Source organism: Pelobates fuscus, chromosome 12 (assembly GCF_036172605.1).
Source record: "Pelobates fuscus isolate aPelFus1 chromosome 12, aPelFus1.pri, whole genome shotgun sequence".
NCBI lineage: Eukaryota > Metazoa > Chordata > Amphibia > Anura > Pelobatidae > Pelobates > Pelobates fuscus.
Genome location: NC_086328.1, coordinates 112,862,619 through 112,877,396, shown reverse-complemented (window position 1 = coordinate 112,877,396; position 14,778 = coordinate 112,862,619). Strand labels below are relative to the sequence as shown.

General features: G+C 47.0%; 1 protein-coding gene across 1 annotated transcript in view; it reads right to left on the bottom strand.

Moving 5' to 3' along the window:
- The window catches only part of LOC134578544 (receptor-type tyrosine-protein phosphatase eta-like), a 101,121-nt gene that overhangs the window by 23,682 nt on the left and 62,661 nt on the right, over positions 1-14,778 (bottom strand). The window contains exon 22 of the mRNA XM_063437522.1: positions 11,605-11,736. Within this exon, the coding sequence (XP_063293592.1) occupies positions 11,605-11,736 (132 nt within the window). The remainder of the gene's footprint in view (positions 1-11,604; positions 11,737-14,778) is intronic.

The following is a 14,778-nucleotide window of genomic DNA, read 5'->3' as shown; positions in this document are numbered from 1 at the left end:
AGCTAGCCATGTCCCATTCCTTGTCCTCACTGATGTCATTGAAGGTCTCTTCCTCCACCCAGCCACGTGCAACACCAAGGGTCCCCGAAAGGTGACAACAAGCCCCCTGGGACGCCTGCTGTGTTTGGTCTTCCACCTCCTCAAAGCCACATTCCTCCTCTGACTCCTCTTCTTCAGACTCCTCTCTCTGCGTTGCCTCTCTCTGCATTATTATAAGGTGTGTTAAGTAGTACTATTCCTATCAGTTTAATCCCTGTTACGTCCCCTATCAGGGGACGTGTATATGGCATCGATTTTAGGAACCGGGAGATGGAAAAAGATGCTTGGTCGGTCCTCCTACTTCAAATTTGGGGCACTGCGTGTGCAATCTAATGTGCCACCATATAGGAGTGGTGTGTTAAGTAGTACTATTCCTATCAGTTTAATCCCTGTTATGTGCCTTTTTTTTGGTTTGGTTTTTGAAGCCACAGTGCAGCACCAGTGTCCAGAAAAATTAGGCATGTACACATGCCTGAAAAATTAGGTATTGTTGCAGCAGCTGCTGTAGCAGCGGCCAGAAAAATTGATGTTTGTTTCCCAGGCAGAAAGTGCCCTAAAACATTGCGACTTGAACCCTAGTTGATGGCGGATAAGTCACGCAAGTCATCCGGCATTCAGAAATAAAATACAGCAGCGTGTGGACCATTTTTAGCCCAAGGCAGCTCATCTCATCAGGCCTTTTTTAGTCAAATGTATCGCCCACTGTCAGTCCCTTTGGGATCCATCCCTCATTCATCTTAATAAAGGTGAGGTAATCTAGACTATTTTGACCTAGGCGACTTCTCTTCTCAGTGACAATACCTCCTGTTGCACTGAAGGTCCTTTCTGACAGGACACTTGAAGCGGGGCAGGCCAGAAGTTCTATCGCAAATTGGGATAGCTCAAGCCACAGGTCAAGCCTGCACACCCAGTAGTCAAGGGGTTCATCACTCCTCAGAGTGTCGATATCTGCAGTTAAGGCAAGGTAGTCTGCTACCTGTCGGTCGAGTCGTTCTCTGAGGGTGGACCCCGAAGGGCTGTGGCGATTTGTAGGACTTAAAAAGCTCCGCATGTCCTCCATCAACAACACGCCTGTAAAGCGTCCTGTCCTTGCCGGCGTGGTCGTGGGAGGAGGAGGATTACTTTCACCTCTTCCCCTGTTAGATTCCCATTGTGCTGTGACATCACCCTTATACGCTGTGTAAAGCATACTTTTTAATTTAGTTTGGAACTGCTGCATCCTTTCCGACTAGCGGTAATTCGGTAACATTTCAGGCACTTTCTGCTTATACCGGGGGTCTAGTAGCGTGGACACCCAGTACAGGTCGTTCTCCTTCAGCCTTTTTATACGAGGGGCCCTCAACAGGCACGACAGCATGAAAGACCACATTTGCACAAGGTTGGATGCCGAGCTACTCATGTCCCGTTCCTCATCCTCAGTGATCTCACTGAAGGTATGTTCTTCCTCCCAGCAACGTCCAACACCACGGGTACCAGATAGGTGACAACGAGCACCCTGGGATGCCTGTTGTGGTTGGTCTTCAACCTCCTCCTTAAAGCCACATTCCTCCTCTGACTCCTCTTCCTCACAATCCTCTTCCAGCGTTGCCGCAGGTCCGGCAAGCGATGCTGATAAGGCTGTTTCTGGTGGTGATGGTGTGACAAAGCCATCTGTATAGACTTATATTGCTGGTTCGTCTGTTTGCCTTGATTTCATGGATTTCCTGTCCGTATGCCCTTGTTCGTCTGTTTTCCCTAGTACCGATTTAAACTACCGAACAAACGGCCACCCAGGAGAGGAGTGTGCTGCTTGTTAACACCTTGACCACAATTAGAACGTTGCGGTTAACCGCAGACACCTCTCCATTCCATTCGTACGGGTGGTCGTTGTTCGTATGCCGACCACGAGGCGGCGGCCATTTTGGACACGAGGAGAATCAGCGGTGTTCGGTGCAAAACCTATGGAACTAAAAACGGATACTTTATCTGCCGAACACCGCTGGAGGCTGCCGCCCACCTTCTATTTCGTTGATGCGTACGAACACCGGTTAGTTCGGGGGTTTCTATCCTTCGTATGGACTTTACCCAGGTAGCCGTCCCATGGAGTCATTCGTATACCGAAGGACTTGTGAGAGACTTTGACTCCATGGCGATTGAACTATGTACATCGGACCTGAGCGCTATTCGGTACGAATATGCCCTCAGATCCAGGTTATATAGGGATACGTTACACGAACCATATGCAATCGGTATTTCTGACTTTATGTATTTTATTGTAATTTTCTTATTATGTTTTAAAATGGCGATGGTCCCTATCCTTGGAGATAATTAGGTTTCTTCCTAATTATCTCCGGGATAGAGAAGGATTTATGGGTAAGATGGGAAGGGCTTATATTGAAGCCACTGCGATTGGCTACTGTCCAATATGTTTTACAGTCTTCCACAAGGTCCCCTAGGGGAGTGTCCACCTTGTGGAGACCCGCATAAATACCGGGCAGGTAGCCCCCATTAAACACATTCCTGTTTGACCTTCAAGACGGAGCTTTGTCTCGTTTGTGGAGGGATTTACTATTGGGACAGCTTTTTCGGTTATTTCTAGCTGTGAAAGGATTTCGGATGGATTGCTGATCGGGCGTTGCCGCGTTCATATACTCCGTTCGGGAGTTTTACGATCGGCTGGACTAAAATTGCATTTCTGGAGAAAGGGGGTTATCGACTAAACGGCGGCTTCATTCCCCTGGCGGTGAGTGTCGTATCAATTGGTGGCAAGCGACGGGATGAATCCCACCGCCCTGAAGGCCAGCTACACACCCCAGATTGGAAATGCAGTATGAAGAATTAATGCGTGCTACCCTTAAAGATATTTTGGAACGCAGAGGACAATCAGCAAGTAATCTCAAGAAAAGGGAGATTATTGCTATATTGTTGGAGATGGATGCAGCACAGGGAATGGAGAGAGCTAATGTGCCTGGCCTGCTGGATCTAACACCCGAGGAGATACAGTTTAACCGGGCAGTCCAGATAAGGCTGGCACACTTTGGCCCCAACCCTGCAGTGGATATTGTGGTTCAAGTGCAAGCAGCAGTAGTAGCACAACAGGCGCTCCAGGGAAGAGGAGCTGCAGCAGCAGAGGTACCTCACAATAATAATGGGAGGAAAAAGGTACCATTTGCTGCTTTTAGACATTTTGTTGAAACTGAAGGAGAGATAGACGGGTTCCTGGCTGACTTTGAAAGGCAGTGTGCCCTACACCAGGTGCCCGCAGAAGAATGGGTCACCGTCCTCTCTGGGAAGTTATCCGGCCGGGCCAGTGAGGCTTTTAGAGCCATCCCAGAGGAGGAAATTACAAGTTACCGGGCAGTAAAAGATGCCCTTTTGGCCCGATATGCGGTTACCCCTGAGGCGTACCGGAGGCGATTCTGGGACACAAACAAGCAGGCTGGCGACTCCTATGTGGAGTGGGCATGTAGGGTGCACCGCACAGCAGCACACTGGATGGCAGGGTGCCAGGCGGTAACTGGGGAAGAGGTGCTGCAAGTATTCCTACTAGAACACTGCTTTGACCGGTTACCTGCAGGAGTCAGAGAGTGGGTCAGGGACCACAAACCCGCTACCTTACCTGAAGCTGCTCGTTTGGCCGATGAATACATGGATGTACGAAAACTAGACCAGACAGCAGCCAAGGTCCCTACTCGAGTAGAATACAAACCGGCAGCACCTCCAACCACTACCGTATATCACCCCCCCAGCACAACGCAACCCCACAATGCCACCAGCAAACAACTATGGGCAGCCAGCCCGGTTCAACGCCCGGGATTATGCGCAGCAGATCCGGTGCTACGGATGCAAGCAGTTGGGGCACAAGAGACCAGAGTGCCCATTGAACAATGCCAACCAAGCACAGTCCTGGAGAAGACCAACCGGCGGAGCCCAGCAGCCACCTCAGCCTTCTGCTCACTGCTTTGAGCAGGAGGAGTTTGGGGGTATCCTACACGAGGCAGACCCAGTACAAGCAGCCCAGCAGGACAACCGCCAACAGCACAGACAGACCGTTAAGCTTAATGGTAAAGTGGTCACTGGTCTGAGAGACACCGGAGCTACTATGACCCTGCTCCAAAAGAACCTTGTTTCCGAACACCAACATACTGGAAATACTGTGGCAGTGAGGGTAGCAGGAGGCACCGTGTTCCGTCTGCCTGTTTCCCGCGTTCATTTGGACTGGGGAGTGGGCTCTGGACATGTGAATGTGGGGGTTATGAAGGATTTGACCACTGACGTTTTGCTGGGAAATGATTTGGCCCCTTAGGTTTCTGCATACGCTCCCATGGGACCTGCTGAGGCCAACCCAGTGACTACCCGTGCTCAGACCCGTGCTGCTGGAACCAGCCCACCTGCTGCTGAGACCCAGGTAAGAACCGATTCCCCGACTGATACCCCAGGGCAGAATTTGGTTAGCTGGGATTCCCCAGAGGAGTTTGGGAGGGAAACCGAGACAGATCCCACCCTCCAGAAGTATAGGGACAGAGCAGATACTGAAGAGGAAGGAGTAGATGGGGAGCGGTATGAGTGGGTGGGGGACAGGTTATATAGGATCCCTAAGCCGTCCCAGAAGAGTGTTGCCCATCCGCCGAATCGACAGCTGGTGGTGCCCGGAAAGTACCGGCAGGAGATTCTGCGGATCAGGCATGATGTTCCGCTAGCTGGACATCTAGGGTCCCGCTGCACAGCCTATAGGATCATGCAGAACTTCTTTTGGCCAAGTTTTAATCAGGCTGTGCGGATATATTGTAGTACGTGTGACACTTGTCAACGGGTAGGAAAGCGGGGGAACCACCCAAGAGCTAGGCTTATGTTGATGCCTATTATTGGGGAGCCCTTTGCCCGCATAGCTGTTGACATTGTGGGTCCACTGGCCAGGGCTAGTCCATCCGGTAAGAAATACATTCTCACCGTGGTGGACTATGCCACTCGCTATCCAGAGGCAGTAGCGCTGTCTAACATAGAGGCAGAGACAGTTGCTGATGCCCTGGCTAGGATTTTTACCAGTGTCGGGTTCCCTAAAGAGATTCTCTCTGACCAGGTAACCCAATTTACCGCTGTGCTCACCCAGCAGCTGTGAAAGGTATGCGGCATTAAACCGATACTTAGTTCCCCATACCATCCACAGACTAACGGTCTCTGCGAGTGATTTAATGGCACCCTCAAACAGATGATGAGGACCTTTTCTGACACTTGCAGAGACTGGGAGCGATTCCTGCCTCATCTACTGGGTTCTCCACCTTTGAGTTGCTTTATGGGAGAAGGGTCCGCGGACCCCTAGATCTCATTAGAGGCCACTGGGAGGGGGAGACAGAGCAGGAAGGGACCCCCATAGTACCGTATGTCCTGGAACTCCGGGACCGCATGGAGAAACTGTCTCTGATGGTAAGAGAGAACCTCCAGGCGGCCCAGGGGAGACAGAGGGAATGGTACGATCGGGGTGCCTGGCAGCGAGTCTTCCAGGTTGGGCAGAAGGTGTTAGTGCTCAAACCTGTGAAGGCGAACAAGATGCAGGCATCTTGGCAGGGCCCGTATAAGGTGTTAGCTCAGGTGTGTGATACTACCTACCTTATAGCCAGCTGTTCAGATGATTGGATCCAGCGATCCTTTCATGTGAACATGCTAAAGGAGTATCAGGAACGACCTGAGAATGTAGCTGCAGTATGTGCCCCGGCTGCAGACGATACCGAGAGTTTACCCTTACCCAACTTGTTAGCAAGGGATCCCCAGACTGACCTGACTAGCCTTGTACAGCTAGGGGACAAGTTAAGCCCCACAGAGAAGGAACAGGCAAAACAGCTTCTGTGGGAGAAGCAGGCGACGTTCTCCCAAGAGCCCGGCTACACTACCCTAGCTGTACATAAGGTAGAGACCCCTGGACAGAACCCCCTGCGACAACCCCCTTACCGTATCCCTGAAGCAGTCCGAGAAGGAATGCGGAAGGAGATACAGGAGATGACCCAGCTTGGGGTCATCGAACACTCCGATAGCCCTTGGGCCTCCCCTGTAGTCCTGGTGCCTAAGAAAGATGGGACCACCCGGTTCTGTGTGGACTACAGGAGGCTCAATGAGCGGACCACCACTGACGCCTACCCGATGCCCCGGGTAGACGAATTACTTGATCGCATTGCCAGGGCCACAAGTGCCCTCACGCATATTCACCGGGTGAGCCCCGAGCGTGATTTTAACACCATGGAAGAATCGCAAAACCCCTCAGACCTCCAGGCCATGATTACAGCAGCTGTAGCTGCGTCCATGGAAAAGGCCTTTACTAAGTCATTCCAATTTGAACAAGATGCATCTAAGCCCAGGGAACACTCCCACCCCCTAAGCACCATTGGAAAGGCGAGGCCATGGGACCACGTAAGTCCAAAGGAAAGGCCCCTGCGAAACGCAAAAGAGACAGGAGCAAGTCATCCCAAAAACCCGCTCAGTTTTCCTCTGGGGAAGAGGACACGGGACCGTCACACAACCTAGCAGTGGTTGACGAATGGCAGGCGGCTGCCTCCGACCAGCAGGAATCCGACTGGGACTCTGCTGCCAACTCTGACCCTTATTGGGTAAGGGAACAGACCCTGGGTGAGCCCCAGGACTCTGTGGCCACATCCTTGGATACTCCACAAGAAGGTTCAGAGGTATTTCTGGACAACTCTGGCCACCGAATGTTCGATCCAAGGAACATTCGCCATCCCCGTTCGGAAGAATGGACACCACTCGAACACTTATCCAGATTTATGCATTTCTGGCTCCGGAAGTCTTTAGACAAGGAGGTGAGAAAACGTATGAGGTCTGAATGCCCTCGCCCGAGCCTACCAGACAAGGTAGCACATACTCCCGAATTCGACCCGCTTATGACCACATTCATGTCCCGTGGGGGTCGGGACCCACACAAAGGCGTGGAACGTGGCTTCAATGGGGCCCAAGACAAATTGTTGGATGCCATCGGGCCATTGGCGAGGATCATGGACATGGCAGATGATGCCTATGAAAGGGCTGATGACTACACCCCAGATAGGGTGCGTGAGTGGGCACGGGATACCTGAGAGTGGGCACAGAGGTGCTTTTGTTTCCTCGGGAACACTAATGTGGCCCTCTCTTCGGAGAGGCGCCGAGCAGCACTTTTCAGAATTGATGACAAGCTTGTCGAACTGGGGGACAAGGAACTGGGCCCCTTGGCACAGGGCAGGCTATTTGGAGAGGCTTTCCTTACTGAACTTAATAAGAGGGTCAATATATTCACATCCCTCAATAAGGCACAGACGTCAATGCGGAAAGTATTCTGCGGTAATGGCAAAACTGAGGGCCCAAGGCATAATATGCATCGTCTACCTCGACGACATCTTGATATTCAACGAGGATGCAAGGACCCTAAAGGGTCACACAGACTACACGATACACCTTCTAGAATCACTGGGCTTCGTTATCAACGGCCCCAAATCAACTCTGACCCCCACTCAATTGATCGAATTCCTAGGGTTCGAGATAGACTCGACATCGTGTACTCTACATCTCCCGGCCGCAAAGATTGCTACCATCCGCAGAGAAATTCGGAAGGTACTTCGACTAACTTCCCGGACCCCTACATTACAGAGCCATGCAACGCCTCAAGGCGAAGTTCCTTCGCAAAAACCCAACATACGATCAACCGGTCCCTATGTCGGATGAGGTTCGAGAAGAACTGCACTGGTGGCTGAACTGCATGCAGGCTTGGAACGGCCGGGCCATATTCAGAAACCAACCAGACTTCATACTGGAGTCAGACGCCAGACGCTCAGGCTGGGGAGCAACAGACGGCACGTCCTCCACGGGAGGAGTGTGGAACCCCCAGGAACTTTCTATGCACATCAACTGTCTGGAGCTCCTGGCAGGATCGTTCGCCATTCGTAGCCTGGCAAAGGAACGATCCAACTGTTGCATTCTGCTCCGGATGGACAATGTCTCGGCGGTAAGATACATCAACCGACTCGGAGGCACCCGTTCCCAGGCACTAGCAGAACTCACGAAGGAAATCTTTGATTATTGCCTGCCCCGCAACATTACACTGTTAGCGGAACACCTACCAGGGGAATCCAAAATGACAGCAGACTGGTACTCCCGCCACTGGCGGGATGCCAGCGACTGGCAACTAGACCCTCATATTTTCTCGATACTGAATACACAAAGGGGTCCCTTCTCCCTGGAATTATTCGCCTCCCGCAACAACCGTCAAACGAAAGACTTCTTCAGCTGGCTCCCAGACCTGGAGAGTCTAGCAATGGATGCTTTCCTACAACAATGGCCACAACATGGTGCTTACGCATTCCCACCATTCTCAATGATAACGAGGGTCCTCCACCGAATCCGCACACAGAAGGTGACACTGACCCTCATCACTCCTCTTTGGCAGAGCCAACCATGGTTCCCGGACCTTCTGGAACTGTCGAACGGAGATCCCCTCCTCCTACCGGATACTCCGACTATTCTCAGGAACCCGATGGGACTTCCTCATCCGCTGGTCAGGGAGGACCGGCTTCCTCTGGTGGCCTGGATTCTTTCAGGGGTTCCTGGCGAACCGAGGATTTATCGCAGGAAACTAGAGATCTCCTATGGACTTCATGGGCGCCAGGTACAAGGAGGTGCTACCTATCAGCATGGCACTGCTGGACAACTTGGTGTCTGGGAAGGGATCTCAATCCCTTTACGGCACCTATTCCCTCCATCATGAACTTCCTCACCTCCCTATTCACGGCCGGGAAATCATACCGATCCATCAACGTGATACGGTCGGCCATCTCAGCGGCTCATACGCCGACTCAAGGGACACCAGTAGGCGAGAACCCACTCATCTATAGACTCCTCCGCAGCATGCGCCTTCGGCGCCCCCGGGACCCAAGTACTCGAGTCTTTGGGACGTTGGCATAGTCTTACAGTTTTTACGGGATTGGCCTTCTAATGAGAATTTATCACTTCGCCAGCTTACGGCGAAATTCACATTCCTTCTCTGCCTAGTCTCCTTTCGTCGGGTCTCCGATGTATGCGCTTTTGACGTTGATGCATTTACCTTTTGTCCAGAGGGAGTAACCTTCCAGGTCTCTCGACGCACAAAGTTCAACTCTTCCTCGGTTTTTTACCCCTTTTTTCCCTCAGACCCCCAGCTCTGTGTGGTCTCTACTCTCCGTCAATACGTAGAAGCTACCGCGACGTTGCGGCCTACTTCCAATCGTCAACTTCTCATCTCCTACGTCCGCCCCTACGCTCCAGTCTCGGTCACTATGTTGGCCAGATGGGTTAGATGGCTCTTAACCCTTGCCGGGATAGATCAGACTTTTGGGGCACACTCAGTTTGAGGGGCCACGGCCTCTTCCGCCTACGTGGCAGGGGCCTCTCTCTCAGATATTTTGCAAGCGGCGGACTGGACTAGAGAATCCACCTTTAGGTCGTTCTATTTCCATCCTCCTTCTAATCCAGCTTTTACTCTACTTTCTCAGCGTTGAAATTGCAAAATACGAAGCCTCCTGTCATGTGATAAAATTGAAGATTATGCTAGCTTTAGTGTACAGATAATCTTAATTTTAATAATGACAGGAGGCGAGTATTTTCCCTCCCTGCTCTCTATCGCTCTTCCCTCCCTCTGTTTTAGGCTAATTTCTATATCTTTGTTTCTGTATTATTGTTCTATTGCCTAGTTGGGTTTGTCGCATATTTAACACATGTAAGCCATGTGGGTGGGATGTCTAGCTAACATCGATAGATGGGAGGAATGTATTCACTATATTTTAATAATACTGGTTTTACTTAAACATAAGGGATAGACAGTGCATTGTTGTACACAACCATTTTTTGGAATATAATACCATTTATATTCTCGTTTCAGTTTAACCAGAGGAATCAAGACACTAAAGACTCCATTCAAGATGTCATCGTCATCTTGTCATGGAAGATCGTCACTTGACGTCAGGAAACTTTCCCTTGGAGTCTATCTGTTTATGTTCAAATTTCATGTTTTGAGTTATCTCTATTATTATTCTGCATTGTGATCTTGTGATGTCGCATGCTTTAAGAGGAAATTATGTCATATGTTACACCTCTTATACTCTATACTGCATTGTGATTGGTTCTCAGTTATGCCACTCTTTTCTTTGCTGCTATGGAGTTAGTAAAGAAAGATTATGCAAAATACTCGCCTCCTGCCATTATTCAAATTAAGATTATCTGTACACTAAAGCTAGCATAATCTTCAATTTTGCATGTAACTCCTTTAGGAAATTAAATTAACATATGTTGCTATTAAGCTATCTTTAATTGTGTCAAAACTGCTGCCATATTGTATACTTATGTTATACCTAAATATTCATTAATTATTGCCACACATGTTACATATTATTATTATTATTATTATTCATTGTTTGTCACAATAAATTATATTTTCATAATCATTTGTGATTAATATGTGGCATACAAATCCTCTAATAAATGTACTCCAGGGTCTATAAGAGTTAAAATGGGTAGCTCTTACCTTTAAATCAATCAAGGGGAAACAGTGCCAACATATCACATTTTGATATTAATAAAATGTGATATATTGGCACTGTTTCCCCTTGATTGATTTATATATATGTGTCCTCTTTCTTATGTCATAAGTTAAATGATTTATATACATAAGTCTATCTGATGGCATTCCAGAATGACACATAGAATTTGTATAACACAAATAGGCGACAAGACGATTGCATGATTGCATGATCTATGTAAACATACCTTTTGCATCTACAGTCTGTAGAAACAAATTATATAATTCAATACAAAACTAAAAGTATTTTGTTGTTCATTATGACCATATATGAAATATTCTATAAAGAAAATAGATTAAATAAAGACAGCATAGGGACTTCCTTTTTTGTGACTGACAGCTAGGAGAGAAACCTATTTTTAAATAGGTTTTTCTCCTAATTTATAAACTGCTAGCACAATGTTTAAATATAATCCTATGCTCAATCTAAGAAGCACAAGTTGTGGGGGCATGACAGGACCCCTTTAATATCACCAAATTAATTGGTTCCGTACTTCTTTCAGATCATATGTGAATTAATTATCCGAATTGCCCATTAACCCATACAGGGAATCTAGGTATGAACTAAACACATTTCAGAACTGATTCATTTGTTTTAAGATATTTTATTTGGATGAATGTCTTAAAACAAATGTATGCTCATGTCTACTTTTTAACTCGTGAATGTGTTTACACAGCCCAGAAAATGAGCCAATCTTTACAAACTTGGGTAAAGATTCATATGAGCTCAAGTTAATATTTCAACTAATGGTTCACTTAACCATCACCATTACCATTTACTTAACCATTACCATCATTGTATAACATGTTAAAAATTGTAAAGTACAGGATAAGGCAACTGTCGGCACTCCAGATGTTGAGGACAACATCTCCCCTGATGCTTTGCCAGCATTATGGCTGTAAGAGCAACATGGTAGATTGAGTCCATAACAGTTAAAGTACCAAAGGTAGCCTACCCCTAGTATGGGGATAGAGAAATAAACAAATTTTTAGGGTACCATTTTCTCCAGTTGTTACTATCACAGCATAAGACTTTATAGGTTCATTTGTGTTTTCAAACTCAGGGAAGCTAAAAGAAATTTGATTGGACGAGGGAGGTTCATCAGGCTGTGTAAGTATCCAGTTTACCCCTATAGAGAAAAAAAAAACCAACACATTACACATAACAGTTTGCAAAGCATTTGTGGCAAGTACCAATGTCAATAGTAAGAGATATAATTGAAAAAATACTAACAAGACTTTAAAACTGGGCTAACTACAGATGCAATTTACACAACCATATCAATATATAGAAAGCGGCAGTCTTCCTAGCCAACGTAGCAGGGGATTACAGGAAATGTAGTCCACAAATATCCAAAGATCTTGATTTAGAAAGAATACTCTCACTAAGTTAACCCAATAGTGTCAAGACAATTCAGTGTTAAATGTCAAGAATGTGGTAAAACATTTTTTTTTTTTTTTTATTAAGTACATACATTTTAGCAAACTATAGCTGAAAAATGCTAATGTGCTTTAATAAATATGGTCCTGAGAAGTGTAGACTGGTCAGACATTAACACAAGTTATTCACATTATTCACATTCTACTAACTTAAACGGGCACTATTGTCTACAAAACAACTTTCTTTAACATTTTTATCTCCTCTCTGTAATTTGAACTTTAGTTAAATACTAGGGATGTACATGGGCAAAAAATTTGGTTCGGTAATTCGGGTAAGTAAAAAAATGTGTCTGCTTCGGCAATTAGGACCAATGGCATTCAGTTCGGTTCTGCACTTCCAAACTACATAACTTCAGCAATTCGGAACTTCGGCAATTCGGAACGTCAGCAATTTGGAACTTCCTAAGCATCCGAATGTCCAAATTGCAAGAAACAAATTGCACATGTCTAGTAAGTGGTTGTGGTGGCAGTCCAGGCACTGGGAGCCCTATAGATGTGTAAGTGGTTGTGGTGGAAATCCTGGCACTGCAAGGCGGGAGCCCTATCGATGTGTAAGTGGTTGTGGTGGAAGTTCAGGCACTGGGAGGTGGAAGCCCTATAGATTTGTAAGTGGTTGTGATGATAGTCCAGGAAGTGGGAGATGTGTAAGTGGTTATGGTGGCAGTCTGGGCACTGGTAGCACTACAGATGTGTAAGTGGTTGTGGTGGAAGTCCTGGCACTGAGAGCCCTGAACTTTGGCACTTCGGAACTTCCGCACTTTGGACATTTGTAAGCATCCGAATGTCCGAATTGCACAAAATTTTCTGAATGTACATTCGGGATGAAACGAATTGCACATGTCTATTAAATACAGGAGGCTCTTGCAGCATCTAGCAAGCTGTTAGAGCAGGAGATAAGAAATTCTAAATTAAACAACATTTGGAATAAAGGAAGTGTATACATTACATGACTATTTTGAGAAAGTAATAGAGAAGGCTTTTAAATTCACATGCAGAGAGGTGAGACTAGGGCAGGGGTAGGCAACCTACGGCACTAGTGCCATGCACGGCACTCGAGGTGTCTTTGCACGGCACTCAAGGCTGCTAGAGCCAAATAGGCTCTGGTCTGTCAGGAGTCCCAGTAAAACTTCAGATATCTGCTAATACGAAGAGGTGGTGAAGGACAATCCTCATTTTATGCATTGCAGCACGTAGAGCAAGTGATCTCAGATCTGTAGTAGAGCAGCCTGCAGCTGCTGTTGCAGCTCCTGTCCTTGACCTGTACCTGGCCAGCCTGGTCCCCACCGGAACCCAGGTAAATCATTAACACTGCTAGATATACACAGAAATGCAGAATAACCCTCCCCTCATGCAAATAATATGAACAGCCTACAAACAAACATACACACAATCCGCACAAACGTAGCCCGCTAACAATCCACATACATGTACACAAACCCACATGCAGCCTCTCACATGCAATACACCAAACAGCCCCCACACATACACACACAATGTGACACATCCATCCACACACACAATTCCACAAGCAGCCCCCATACACAGCCCACATTCATAAGTATCATACACGATACCATAAACTACTAATGAACATATACAATATAATAGCTCCTATACGCACAAATACAACAATACAAAGCAATCACAGTAAAAATACCACAAGCAGAATACGGCAGCATACACAACTCAATTTAAAAAAATAGGACCGGCATGCTACAGGACATCACACTCCTATATCGGCACAGTGCTGCTAAAAGGTTGCCTACCCCTGGACTAGGGCTACATAAACAGAGTGATTTACTCCTAAATAGCTGAAAATTGAGCAGTGAGACTGCACGGGCATAATCTATACACCGAAACTGCTTCATTAAGCTAAAGTTGTTTTAGTGACTACAGTGTCCCTTTTGGTGTATGTTGTTACTACAATAGTAGTAAAAATACACCAGAGCACACATTTTTAGACCAGGACACATATTATTAGTATTTTTATAAAATCTTTATGTTTAAATTGTAAACTTTAACGTGAGGCTGTTTGCAATTATAAACATGAGCTGTGGTAAATGTACAGTACTTTTTATAGTCTGGCCATTAAAATGTAATGGGTACAAATTATTGGACATTGGGCTGTTTAAATTGCAGACATCATCAAGAAAGTCACCTAATGCCAAGTGCAGACCATTGGGGTTCTGCTGCAATTTGCCCATCGGGTGGCCCAAGCATTTAGTGCCACCCAGTGGGTATCGCTAAACAGCAGTCCAGAACGCGACCAGGCCCCTGTAGTGTGGGATGCTGGGAGGAAGTGACAGCACTTCCTCCCAGACAGTGCATGCTGGCTGGAAGGAGGGAGCAGCAGGGACTGAGCAATTGCCGACCTTGCTCATCAGCCTAAGCCAACAGCACTAAAGGAAGTCACCATATAAACATGTATGTACATGTGTCTGTGTGTATGTTCCTGTGTCAGTGTGTGTATCTGCCAGTGTGTATCTGTATATTAAAGTGTATCTGCCAGTGTGTGTATCTGTGTGTGTATATGCCAGTTTGTGTATCTGTGTGTCAAAGTGTGTGTATGTCAGTGTGTGTATCCATATGTCTGTGTGTATGTCAGTGTGTATATCTATACATCTGTATGTATGTCAGTGTGTGTATGTGCTAGTGTGTATCTGTGTGTCAAGGTGTGTTTATCTGTTTGTATGTGCCAGTGTGTATCTGTGTTTGTGTGTGCCAGTGTGTCA